This window comes from Pelobates fuscus, chromosome 1, assembly GCF_036172605.1.
Source record: "Pelobates fuscus isolate aPelFus1 chromosome 1, aPelFus1.pri, whole genome shotgun sequence".
Lineage (NCBI taxonomy): Eukaryota > Metazoa > Chordata > Amphibia > Anura > Pelobatidae > Pelobates > Pelobates fuscus.
Window position 1 is genome coordinate 307,862,786 of NC_086317.1, and position 14,401 is coordinate 307,877,186.

The following is a 14,401-nucleotide window of genomic DNA, read 5'->3' on the forward strand; positions in this document are numbered from 1 at the left end:
GATAACAAATGCATCTGAATGATAAAAGGGGAAGTATTTGCAAGTACTCCTGGCAGTTTCCATATCAACATCTCTTCAAAAAACATTTTTAGATCTTACTACGTTATTGAAAAAGATCACTGTCCTTGTAATGGAAGCACTCGTTACAAATAAGGAACTATCTCTGTGTTTTCCACTGTCATTTCCCTATTTGAGCAATCAGGATATCATAATGGATGCTGAAAATGTCTGTGCTATTTTGGAAACCTAGTGATTGAGAAATATATGAGGAAGTTCAAGTAAAAAGTAGAGGTATAAATATGTTTCTTGTAATGTCTCTTCACAATTACTCTTGAACAGATAACCCTAACCCTTAATATTGGACATATCAGAAAAAGAGTTTTTACAATTTTCATTTAAACGAAAACATTTTGGATTCAGTGTACTGCAAGCAAAAGGAAATCAATCGTCATATCAGTTGAACTGCTTAAAAACTTGAAAAAAAATTTTTTTTCTTCGTATGGGAAAAGGTATGTTAAATCTATGACTATTTGTACATTTGCATATCAAATGTTGTTACCCTAAAAGAATACAATTTATTTTTGCATAACAGTGTCATTTTCTTTTTATATAATTATTTGCTGAATATGTGAATAATAAATAAATAGTTGAGTTTTGTAAACTGCAATTACTTTTCTAGACATTTTATTAAATGTTGATAATTTTGTTTATCCTTATTTCTGCATAAAACATTAAAATCTGCAAAATCTATTTATTTAGGTTTTTGCTAAACTATTTAACATTATCTCATTCCTATATATTTACTTTGTTTGTCCACTATATATGTATGAAGAAACAAACGTAAACTAAATACAGGTACAATTAAAAATATAAATTTCTTGTCATAATTAGTTTCTGTATTTACTCAATATCTATTGTAAATAGTATAGTGTTTAGTATATTTGCTGTAATTATATTATACGTGTATAATCATTGCATAACCTTCTATAGTTAGTACAATGTGTTCTTCTTTTTTCTCAGAATGTTGTTTAATAAAGTGAACACAAGTTTATTCTTCATAGTAATGAGCACATGTCTGCTGGAGACCTTTGCCTTTAGTGTTTCCCGTGTGGACAACTCAGGTACATATAAAAAGTATTTGTATGCATATTAGAAAGATGTGTAACGTTACTGTCATATTTCTTAAGGATTCAGATCTACTAATGTGAATTCAAGCTGTCTTCTGCTTAGTATTGGCTTGATGGTATTAAGACATTGTTATTTAATTTAGGAGTTTTGAACAACAAAAAATATATACGTAGGCCGCTAAAACACTAAATAGCAAACATTGGGTATGCAAAATGCTTTATTTTAATCAAATTGATTTTTGATTGCATTTTAAAATTAAATAATTAAAATGTTATCTGTAGTTTTTAATTGTAAATATAATAATGTGGTTAATTAATAAGGGCTTCCAATGTAAAATGTTTTAACATGATTATGAAACTGGGGAAAGTCTATTGAAACAGGGAAGAGAGACAGTGCAGCTCCAGAGAAGTCTCAAATGTGAGACAGTCTTTCACAGAGAGGAGGGCTCTGGAAGGGACATATGTATTAATTACTGAAGGTAAGGTAGGGTCTTTGTAAATAAGCATTAGGATTTTGAACACTAAATCGTATAGGAAGCTGTTGTAAGAACTGACAAATGGGTGAGGTGGAAGACGAATGTGGCTGCTGCATTTGCTACAGATTGTAAGGTGATGGGTAAGACCATTGAGAACTGGGTTGTAGTAGAGTCGAGAATAAATTAGTAAATGTTGGCAGCATTTTGTGTTAGAAAAAGGTGGGTGTAAGTTTGAGATGATTTTGTGATAAACATTCAGCTTTTCTAACACACCTTTTGAAGTAGCAGGCTCATTAAATATGCCATGGTTGTATTCACGGTCATTTTTAGAATTGGGATGTACGAGGCGCATTATTCACTAGTGAACAAGAGAGTGGAGTTGTACAGGAAATTTTGCAGAGCTAGGGCAAAAAAAGGCTTAGGACTGGGGAGAGAAGATATTGAATGTTTATGGGGAGAGAAGATATTGAAGGCTTGGGACTGGGGAGAGAAGATATTGCAGGTTGGAGATGTGCACAGTAGAAACATTTGTTTTGTTTTGATTAATTAATTTTCAAATTTTGTTTCATCCTAAATTCTGAAAATTTCAATGCGAATTGAAAAAAATCTTGTTAATTTTTGGAATTCAGATGCTCATTATTCCCTATGAGAAATGTGGCAGTCGCAAAATTACAAAGTACCAGTTTAGGGAGTTATCTGCTCAACTGCTGAAAGATCATAAATAGATTATAGGCCTGTTGTCCATCTTGTTTTAATTACATTGTTACATAATTACATATCCTGAAATAGGCATAATTACATGGGCATGAGACATGTGTCCATCAAGTCCAGCCTTCCTCACATTTGTTCTTTGCTGTTGATCCAAAAGAAGGCAAAAAAAAACAGTTTGAAGCACTTCGAAACTAGGAAAAATTATTCTCCAACTCATAAAAAAGTTTATTTGCTGAGATGTTTACAAACTTGTTTATGCTACAAAAAAATGCTTGTGTTTCAAGGATGACCACTAATAGTATTCATTTACCAAAAAAGTTAAATATTGCATGAATATACAGTCTAATGCTACATAACAAATCCCAATTTAATGCTGAATAACCTTTGAACCATAAAAGTATCTTAAATAGATAGAACTATCTGCAGATATATTTTTTCTCCAAAGGTATTTTCTGCTATAGGCATAAAAACAGCTTAATGAAGCAGTTTTGATGTATAGCTCATGCCCCCGCAGTCTCACTGCTCGGTTCTCTGCCATTTAGGAGTTAAATCACTTTGTTTATTCAGCCTTAGGCACACCTCCTTGCATGTGACTTACACAGTCTACCTTAACACTTCTTGTAAAGAGTCATCTAATGTTTACACTTCATTTATTGCAAATTATGTTTAATTTAGAATTTCTAATCACCTGCTATGCTAATAGCTTGCTAGACCATGCAGGAGCCTCCTATATGTAAATAAAGTTTAATTTACAGAGCAGGAGATAAAAACTTTTAAAATAAGTTACATCTGATTGAAAATTAAACTATTTTGTTTTCATGCAGGCTGTGTCAGTCACAGCCAGAGGATGTGTTTCTAGAGATCCATAAAGAGAAACAAAAGTGATTTAACTCCTAAATGGCAGATAACTGAGTAGTGAAACCTCATATATATATATATATATATATATATATATATATATATATATATATATATATATATATATATATATAGATCCATTCATTGTCCTCTTGTTTTTGATTTATTCTTCCCCTTCTAGGAAATATTTTTGTGAACCAACCTGACTATCTCACCTTTTGTTATTTGTGTAGACACATGCCAGAATCAGATTGCACATTTCTTGGCATTCTATGTTCTAAGTGGAGAACCTGCTGCCATCCACTGTCCTGCCTTTCAATATCTTCAGACACACTTTTCAGATCTTCCTGAGCACTCACTAGAACTGGTTTGGACAAGAAATTTTTCTGAAAATATTGGAGAGGAATCACGGATTCAAGCAAATGAAGAAGTATTGTGGTTTTACCCAGCAATAAAGGAAGATTCTGGAATTTATTCATGCATTTTAAGGTACAATGTCTGGTATTATCAACCATTAATTTATACAGACTGTGTGCATATTATATATAATAAATTCTGGTGCTATATTGACATAGATTTTTCTATAATGGAAATGGAAACTAAATAAATGTGAAATATGGTGTTGGTATCTGCGTTCAGTAATTTATAACTATTGTCCAAGAGGATGTTCTATATTTGTAATCATATAATTATGTATTTTAGAAACATAGAAACATAGAAACATAGAATGTGACGGCAGATAAGAACCATTTGGCCCATCTAGTCTGCCCAGTTTTCTAAATACTTTCATTAGTCCCTGGCCTTATCTTATAGTTAGGATAGCCTTATGCCTATCCCACGCATGCTTAAACTCCTTTACTGTGTTAACCTCTACCACTTCAGCTGGAAGGCTATTCCATGCATCCACTACCCACTCAGTAAAGTAATACTTCCTGATATTATTTTTAAACCTTTGTCCCTCTAATTTAAGACTATGTCCTCTTGTTGTGGTAGTTTTTCTTCTTTTAAATATAGTCTCCTCATTTACTGTGTTGATTCCCTTTATGTATTTAAATGTTTCTATCATACCCCCCCTGTCTCGTCTTTCCTCCATGCTATACATGTTAAGATCCTTTAACCTTTCCTGGTAAGTTTTATCCTGCAATCCATGAACCAGTTTAGTAGCCCTTCTTTGAACTCTCTCTTTTCTCTATTTTCTACACATTCAAGCTCAACTGTGTTTTTGTTTTTAAGAAGCAGAAATACTTCATCAGTACCTAGTCCACGACAGAAACTAAGTACAGGAAGCATCGAAGTATTGCCTTTCTTTGGGGGGAGGGGAGGGAGAATTAGAATATAGCAGGGATAGGCAACCTATGGCACTCCAAATGTTGTGTACTACATCTTCCATAATAATTTTGCAGCTGTAATGTAAGGAAAGCATCGTGGGAGGTTTACTCCACAACATCTGGAATTCAAAAGTTATCTATCGCTGGATTAGAGGTGGCTATGGATGTTTATTAACATACAGGAAGCATCAGAGACACAACAGAAGGTTTAGTAACATTTCATTTATGTACAGAGTTACATTTCCTGACCCTAAATAGAGCCAGATCACTGCTGAATAAATATGGCCGGAGAGTGGAAGAAGAATGAAGGATTGGCATAAGAAAGTTATTGATTATGCCATCTTAAGTGTACCCATGATCTTTTTTTATTAACGACAGGAGGAAAATATTTTGGTTAAGTCTCTCTTTACTAGAACTCCACAGCAGCACAAGTTAACCAAGAGAAACAACCAATCAAAAAGCAACAGAATAAATACATCTCCCATACTCCTCTTGCACCTCCTCTTTTTGAGTAACAAACAGTACAGAGAAACAAGTTTTAAACACTTAACAGATGACAAGGAGAACATAAACCATAAATAAAAGTAGCCTTGCAGGGACTCCAAACTAGAAGAGAAATGGTTCCTCAGGCAAAACTCTGGAGTCAAAATGTAAACTGAAATAAGAAAAAAGAATTCACAATGAACATGGTAAATATTTGAATTAGTAAAGTTTTCCATAGAAAACATTATATGTATAAATCAGCAAAACAAAAGCATACACCAAATGCATATCATAGCAAAACAACAGTAAGTTAAACAATGGAATCATCAAGCAAACAAGAAGACATACATTCCCATCCCCAAACCGGAACCTAAACTCTAAACAATGAAAGGAAAGAGAATCCCACAAGTAAATTGTGGAGTAATCCACGATTGGGTAATGACGAGAATAGGCGACACTGAGAGGAAGGCCGCGCTAGTGCAAATCACTAGTGTGGATCAGGTGTACTAAGATGGCTGCCAGGATTTCACATAAAAGCATGAGATCCAAGATGGCCGATGCAAGTGTGTGTGGGTCTGCAGGAGACGTTGTCGGGGAAGGCTGTACAAACCTCCCGAGAACCTAAGCCACATCTAAAATATTTTTGGAAAATCGCACGCTTGCTAAGGCAAAGAAAGGTGGTAACAAAGATATTTACAAGGTAAAAAAGCCCAAAGAAAAAAAAAACAACGAATAAGTAAAGAAGGAAATAAATAAAATGATAAATAAAATGAAACATAAGTGCAGAGAGAATAAATTCAAACAATCCAGTATGGAAAAATCTATAACAGCGATACAGTAATAAATATGAATAAAGCCACAGCAACCAACTAAAAGCAGGAGGCCATAGTAACTGTGCTGTTGAGGAGCAGCAAAGAAAAAGAGGAGTATGGGAGTTTTATTTATTCTGATGTTTTGTGATTGGTTGTTTCTCTTGGTTAACTTCTGTTGCTGTGGAGTTCTAGTAAAAAGAGACTTAAGCAAAATATGATGCCTCCTGTCATGTAATAAAAGTTATTTCATTTGGATACACAATATAAATTCCATAATGGCTTCCTTCTCATAATATTCAGCACGAGATTGTGCATGTATAAAAGATATGGAATGTATGCTCAGAGGGTAGCACAGAAAGCAATATACTTACAGACTGTTCTATACTAGCAGATATAGAAATACAAATAATAGCTCCTTGATGTGCTTAGAAATCTTAGCTTAGTTTACAAATAAATAGATAAAACCGTCTTCCTAATTTGTTTGTGGCTTAGATACTTACAACAGTTATATTTCTTTCAGGAATTCATCATTCTGTGTAGAAGTAGCAATGAATTTCAATGTCTTCACGTTGACGGAAGTTTCATTGACTGACATTGCATATGGACAATATGCCATTGAACAATCCAGTTACCAAATGCATTGCCCTGATTTAGGTGATTTCACAAATATCCATACAGGTGTGCGTCTACAATGGCTAAAGGTATGTTTTATTTTAGTGAATAACCACTCCAGCACTCCTTTATAGTAGTGCCCATTGTGGAATAGGTGAATAGTCCTGGAACTTGGCAATATTAACTAAATATAGTTAATCTGGTGTAAAACAAGTAGAGCTTTTATTGGGTTGCTTGTTTTAAAACCAAGTTAATGTTATTCACTCAAGTGTGAATTGTTAGAGGTTCAAGAGAATTCAAGGCAAATTTCAAATTTGATGCCACAATAGCTGAAATGGAAAAATCAGCTATGCTTCAGTGTGAATACGTTGGCTTTAAGTTTGCAATTGAATTCCCAATATTTCACACTAAATGGAAAATTGTAGTGTTAGGAATGTATATATATATATATATATATATATATATATATGTAACTCACCAGTTGTAGCAGGAGATGTGGTACATGTATTGATTTTACTACTGGATTTATTGCCCACAATCTGTTCTATCCTCTACTTTGCACTTTATTGCCATATCCTGTATAGCCTGTCTCCCCTCCCTACCATTGTACCTCCAAGGTTTTCACTAATTTTACACACACACACACATATATATATATTACTAACGTTATAGTCCTGATGTCCCTGGATAGTTTAGGCCCCCCATGTACACCAGAAAAAAAGTTAAAAACATATTAATCTTTTCTCCAGCGCTGAGTTTCCTTTCGGGTGGCGCTACCCTGGAGGAGTGGCTCCAGTATGACGGTCCAATTCAATGCTGCTCATAGACAAGCATTGGGGAACGTAGGCACATGGAGGGAGATTGCTGCAATGCGTCTACAATTCCTCCGTACAGAATCATGGAATTCAGTGATCCTCCATGACCAACTGAAATGGCATTGCACATGTGACACCACGGTATGTTACCGTACGAGAGCCAGGAACTAACTCTCATATCCAGAGGACTAAGATTGTGCGGTTTAGTAGGGTAGAGCAGGGAGGGTGGACTACAGGTAATATAAAAACGGCAATCTGATAAAGTTGTTAAGGTGCCTACAGTGTTCCTTTAACCCCTTAAGGACACATGACATGTGTGACACGTCATGATTCCCTTTTATTCCAGAAGTTTGGTCTTTAAGGGGTTAAGTGAATAACCTTCTCTTACCTGATTTGTCTGTCTATCTATATATTGATGTATGTATGACTAAACTGCAGTCTAAAATAAAGGCTAGGAAACAATTATAGGTTGCTAATAGAGATGTTTTTGTTTTTGTAAGGATGGAAACCTTTTGCCAAAAGACACCATGAAGTATGAAATGTTGGATGGTAACACGTACATCGCCATTAAAGATGTGCACAAGGATGATGAAGGATACTATACATGTGAATTTGCATTTACCCATGAAAATAGAGAATATTCGGTTTCCAGAATAATTTCTCTTCAAGTTATTGGTAATTACTAGCAAAAAAAAATAGGTAGATTAAACAAATCATTGTTAAAGTGTGTGTTTTATCCAATAACAACAAATGAAACAAACCCTGGGAAAAATATTTGATTTAGTTAATATGTACATGTCACTCAGCTGTTGTAATACCGTTGTCTCATTAGTTAGATAAAATAGTTCATACGTGAAGAACTTCCACAATGATGAAAACAATATTTTATTGTTTTGCAAAAAAAAGTTATGTTCCTAGAAAGCAACAATAATGTTTTTTCAAACTTGTTTTAACACCTAAGGAACCCCATTAATAACATGCTAATGGTGACAATCTGGTCCCTAACAAGTAGACCCTGTGCCATCATAGAAAGCCCTGATTATTTTGCATATTCAGCTCTATACAGTCCTGCAGCTGTTAAATCAGAGAGACACTCCATTGTAATATAGGACCTTTAATAAAGTCTGGCATCATGTGACAAAATTATTCTACAGCTAGTCCTATTGTTTTCATATCTGTTGTGCTTGTTATAATACATACACCAAAATAAAGAATTTCTTCTACAGAATATGTAACTGATTTGTGTGTTTTTTTAATATATAGCTCAGGACAAGAGGGAGCAGCCAGTAATGTTACAGCCGAAACATCAGTCAATAGCAGCCTCTACTGGTAAGGTTTATAAAATTTTTGTTTAGCTAATAACATTGTATAATAAAGATAAGTAAAATAACGTGCTCAGGATCACAGTGACACAGGTTCTATAGGAGCTGAAGCTTCAAACCCACACATTGCAACAGACCAAAGATACCTGACTTTTATATCTGTTCATCAGATTTTTTTTGAACAGATGTACTCTGAAGTACTAATGGCATGAAACTAGGCGTCAAGGCAAGGCACCGATATCCTCTCTGACTTGGCTGAGCAACATCTGAAAACACTTAGCTTTGGCACTGTATATACAAATCTATATCTGATATATGAAGGCCTATCTTATAATAATAGTAATAATAATTTGCTATTTTTATAGCGCTTTTCTCCCCGTGAGACTCAAAGCACTTTACAAATATACAAACATGAAGACATAAAAGGTAGGAGTTTCTGATGGTCAGATGAGTGGACTGAATGCCTGATGGAAGAGGTGGGTCTTTAGCTTTTTTTTAAAAGTGAGCCTCTCTGATTGCGCACGGGAAAGAGTTCCAGAAGGTAGATGCAGCGTGGCTGAATGCTCTGGAACTTGAGTCTGTCTTTATTCTTGGAACTGACAGGAAAGACTGCTGGCTGACCGAAGTGAATGGGTTGGAATGTAGGCCGTCAGGAGCTCTTTCAGGTACTGTGGGCCTTGATTGTTTAAGGCTTTAAAGGTCAGCATTAGAAGCCAATGCAGGGAGTGGAGAACAGGTGTTATGTGGCAGGAGAGAGTTTGATTAGTCAGTAGTATGGCTGCTGCATTTTGTACAGTCTAAAGGTGATGGAGTTATTGGGAGGGCCAAGTAAAGTACATTGCAGTAATCTAGCCGAGGGCATACAAATGCATGGATTAATGTTGGCACATCATCCGGTGGAATTAAGTGTTGTATCCTGGTTATGTTTTTCAGATGAAAGTAGGCAGATTTTATTACAGAGGAAATCTGCTGTTTAAATGACAGTCCAGAGTCAATCAGCACTCCAGAGTCTCCTAGCTTCAGGCCAGTTGGGTGATCATGGCATATTTTTGTTGCCTGGGGTGCCCTCACCAAGAGTAACTCTGTTTTGTACGGGTTCACTTTAAGCCAACTAGCATTCATCCATTCTTTGAGGTCTGCTAAGCAACTGTTGATGCAGCATGTTGGCTCTGTAGTATCTGGACCATAGAAGAAGTAGAGTTGTGTGTCATCAGCGTAACAATGATACCTTGGGCATTGTCGCCTAATGATGTTCCCCAATGGTAGCGAATAGCATGGGAGACAAGATGGATCCTTGTTGAACTCCGCTGGCCAATTCTGTTGGTGCTGATGAGCTTGATCCTGATGTTAAACTCTGTGATCTACCAGTGAGGAAAGATTAAAACCAGTTAAGGACTGTGCCTCCTAGACCACTGATGTGCTGCAAGCGCTCTATTAAAATCCTATGGTCAGTGGTGTCAAATGCAGCAGAGAGAGTAATCACCTTTGTCTCTCGCCATAAGGAGATCATTTAGCACTCAGACTAGCGCTGTTTCCGTGCTGCGGTGGCATCTGAGACCTGACTGGAAAGGATCAAAGATGTTCAAGCTCGATAGATGGGCCTCCAGTAGAGTTGCCACTACTTTTTCAATTATTTTCCCCAGAAATGGAAGGTTGGATACTGGTCTGTAATTAGCCATGCAGTCTGGGTCTAGTAAAGGTTTCTTTAGGAAGGGTTTTACCACAGCTTCTTTTAGAGCATCTGGGAAGTCTCCAGTTTTTAGTGAACACTGCACTATTTTTGTGAGGTCTGGGGCGAGTGTTTCAATGCATGTGGATATAAGCTGGAGTTGGAGCAGGGTCTAAGTCACACGTAGTAGGGTGTAACTTTTGCATGGTTCTTTTAACTCCCTGTATATCCACATTTGTAAAAGTGGACCATAAACTGGGGCAATCTGGCATTCGATTGTAGGGGTTCTGGTGTGTAACTGGTTGACCTGCTGTGATAGAGGCTCAGATGAAGGAAATATTGTCTGTGAAGAAGATCGCAAATTCTTCACACTTATCCTGAGAAAAGTTGGTGGGGATATGCATGCATGCGGGTTTGCAGAGCCTTTCTACTGTGCGAAACAGTTGCCTGGGCCTATTGTGGGAGAATACAATTTCGAGTGACAAAAATGACGATTTTTTCAAGAGTTATTTTCAATTCATATTCATTAAGATGTTTGGCGGCTTTATCCTCTGGTTCATGTGTCCTGCTCCACCTTCTCTCGAGCTTACGCCCTGTTCTCTTAATTTCTCTGATTGTGCTATCAAACCACGGTGCCGCTTAACTACATAATTATTTCTTCTGGCAGGCTACAATAGCAGATTGTACCATTTGTTTATGTGTGTTTAAATGTTTAAAACTGAATGATTGGCTCGTCAAAGATTTTATTGGTTTATATAACTCAAAAATTGAGGTATTGTTCCATACTGTATTGTGGCGTATAGATGTTATTGTTGTAAGATTGCGATGTATCTCAATAAAAAAAATACTTACCGTATATACTCGAGTATAAGCCACATTTTTTGTGCTGAAAAACCCCAACTCGGCTTATACTCGAGTCAGAGTCTGTATTATGGCAATTTACATTGCCATAATACAGACCGGGGGAGAGGGGGGCTGGCAGAGCTTTACTTACCTTTCCTGCAGCTCCTGTCAGCTCTCTCCTCCTCCGCGCTGTCCGTTCAGCACCTCGGTCAGCTCCCAGTGTAAATCTCACGAGAGCCGCGGCTCTCGCGAGACTTACACTGGGAGCTGACAGAGGGAGCTGCACAGACCGCGCGGAGGAGGAGAGAGCTGACAGGAAAGGTAAGTACAGCTCTGCCAGCCCCCTTCTCCCCCCCACTGAACTGCCAATGACACTGGACCACCAGGGAAGGAGCCCCCCTCCCTGCTATGTATCAAGCAGGGAGGGGGGACGAAAAAAAAATATAATAAAAAAAAATTAATAACTCAATTAAATAATAAATAATAATAATAACAAAATATAATAATATTAAAAAATAAAAAATAAAATAATAATTAATAAAATAATTAATAATATAAAAAAATGCCCACCCCCACCAACACATACACAAACACACACTGCATCACACACACTCACACTTCATTCATATACACACACTGCACTCACACACACACTGCATTCATACACACACTGCACTCATACACACTGCATTCATACACACACTGCACTCATACACACTGCATTCATACACACACTGCACTCACATACACACACTGCACTCATACACACTGCACTCATACACGCACTGCACTCATACATGCACTGCACTCATACACACACACTGGAAATAAATATTCAATTAATATATACGCACACACACTGCACTCATACACACACACTGCATTCATTATATACACACACTGTAAATAAATATTCAATTAATATATTTTTTTTAGGATCTAATTTTATTTAGAAATTTACCAGTAGCTGCTGCATTTCCCACCCTAGTCTTATACTCGAGTCAATAAGTTTTCCCAGTTTTTTGGGGTAAAATTAGGGGCCTCGGCTTATCTTCGGGTCGGCTTATACTCGAGTATATACGGTATCCAATAGATGTCTGCTTTACACAGGCTTACAGGATAAGATCAGATCCTTTAGTCGATAATAAGATGCTATTGATTGGTGGAGCCTGTTTATGGTCTTCCTGAAGCAGCAGGCTCTCAGTCTTAGCTGTGCAACGTCAGTATCCTTCCTTCCTCTTTCTTCCTTTTTCTTTCTCTCGTTCTCAATATAAAGAATATTAAGTATGTTTTTCTTTAATAATAACAAAGTATTTAAATGAAGCATTGCACATCTATATATCTAACAATATAAATATTCTCTATGTCTCTATAAAGGTTCCCAGCTGACCATTCCTTGTAAGGTGTTTACTGAATCTGGTGGCAGCAACCTTATTGTATGGTGGCTGGCAAACGACTCTTACATTGACGAATTCTTTGAAGATGGACGTGTGAGACAGGGGATATCCCAGTAAGTAAGATGGATGGATGGATCTATCACTGAAAAGCTAATGGTAGTTAAAGGAACACTCCAAGCACCATAGAAATTGCAGTACACTGTTGTGGTTATGATGCCAGGAGTTCTCTGGCATCCCCCCAATTTAAGTAAACTGTTTGCTAACCTTCTTACCTGGGGTGTGCTGGGTGACACTCTCTGCCTCTCCCCTTCTGGTATTGAGTGCCACAAGCTCCTCCTAGGAGCCTCCATCGCTCTCTAGTTTATATTAAGTCCTGTGCAGGGCCAGCTCATCGACTAATCACTCTCAGCCAATGGGCTGAGCTTTGCAAAGCAGCAATAGTAGTAGTAATACACATCAGCCCCAATACATACAATACAAGCAAATATAAAATGTACTTGCACACTATCCCAGGCTGCTAAAAAAGTAAATATATATATATATATATATTATATTAAATTAATTTAAAAACACAATTAAAGCATTTATATTATACATATATATGATTTTATTATAAGTGTACTTTAATATTTATACACATATATCTCAAAATACACTTATAATGAAATCATATATATGCATTATATATGTAAAATATATTATAAAATGCTTTAAAGGGACTCTCCAGTGCCAGGAAAACAATCCGTTTTCCTGGCACTGCAGGTACCCTCTCCCTCCCACCTCCCATCCCTGGTTGCTGAAGGGGTAAAAACCCCTTCAGTGACTTACCAGAGGCAACGATGATGTCCCTCGTCGCTGCTTCTTCCTCCGCTCACACTCCTCCCCTTCATCACGTCAGCCGGCAGGGGAGACTGATCATGTCTGCCGGTGGGTGAGACTTCACTGAACACAAATATTGGTGTTTTAAAAAGTAAAACTTATCACAACGATGATATCACCAGTAAAAGTGCAGCTTTTGTTTAAAAAATGCAAAAAAACTAATAAAAACGCTAACTTTGGCTACTACAAAAGACTGTAAACACCACATTTTGAATACCCTTGGTTGCCTACATTTGCAAATGGTATGCCATGATGAGATTATTTCACCTGAGCTACCATATGATCTCAAAAGGCAACATAGACCCAGCAAATCAATATGGCAAACTGAATTGGGCAAGCCCTGTATTGACCCTGTAACTTTCAAAAACACCATAAAACCTGTACATGGAGGGTATTGTTATACTCAGGAGACTTTGCTGAACACAAATATGAGTGTTTAAAACAATAAAACTTATAACGACTATGAAATCACCAGTAAAATCGCAGTTCATGTGTAAAAAAATGCAAAAAACAAATATGAATGCTAACTTTGGCAAGTGTTTGTGGCTAAGTGGCTACTACAAAAGACTGGACATACCCCATTTAGAATACAGTGGGTTGTCTACCTTTAAAAATGATATGCCATGATGGGGTTAATTTTCATCCTTGGGCTGCTATATGGTCTCAAAGGCAATATAGACCCAGTAAACCAATCTGGCAAATTTCAATGTGCAAACATGGAAAAGTCCTACATTTGACCCTTGTGGGGTTGCAAAAACCCATAAAGCCTGTACATTGGGGGTACTGTTGTACTCATGAGATATTGCTGAACACATATTGGGGTTTTCTTTGTCAGTAACACATAACAGGAACTGAGAATCCATGACTAAAGAACAAAGTGAGTGAAATATAACAGAAAAAAATGACTACCCGAACGTTTGACAAAGACTGGTGGTATAATTAGTGCATGGAAAGTGTTAAAATACCACCATTTGAAATACCCTAGGGTGTCTACTTTCCAAAAATATAGGGTTTAATGGGGTAAATTACATTGTCCGGCTTCAAAAATGTCCCAAATAGGACATGGCTG

The 14,401-nt window shown here is 36.8% G+C and overlaps 1 protein-coding gene across 1 annotated transcript in view; it reads left to right on the forward strand.

The window, feature by feature from the left end:
* Window positions 1-352: 352 nt before the first annotated feature.
* IL1R2 (interleukin 1 receptor type 2) overlaps window positions 353-14,401 on the forward strand; it is a 31,754-nt gene continuing 17,705 nt past the window's right edge. Inside the window, exons 1-7 of the mRNA XM_063458427.1 lie at window positions 353-509; window positions 1,021-1,121; window positions 3,406-3,661; window positions 6,316-6,496; window positions 7,723-7,897; window positions 8,486-8,551; window positions 12,434-12,566. Coding sequence (XP_063314497.1) covers window positions 1,022-1,121; window positions 3,406-3,661; window positions 6,316-6,496; window positions 7,723-7,897; window positions 8,486-8,551; window positions 12,434-12,566 — 911 coding nt within the window. The 5' untranslated portion in view covers window positions 353-509; window position 1,021. The remainder of the gene's footprint in view (window positions 510-1,020; window positions 1,122-3,405; window positions 3,662-6,315; window positions 6,497-7,722; window positions 7,898-8,485; window positions 8,552-12,433; window positions 12,567-14,401) is intronic.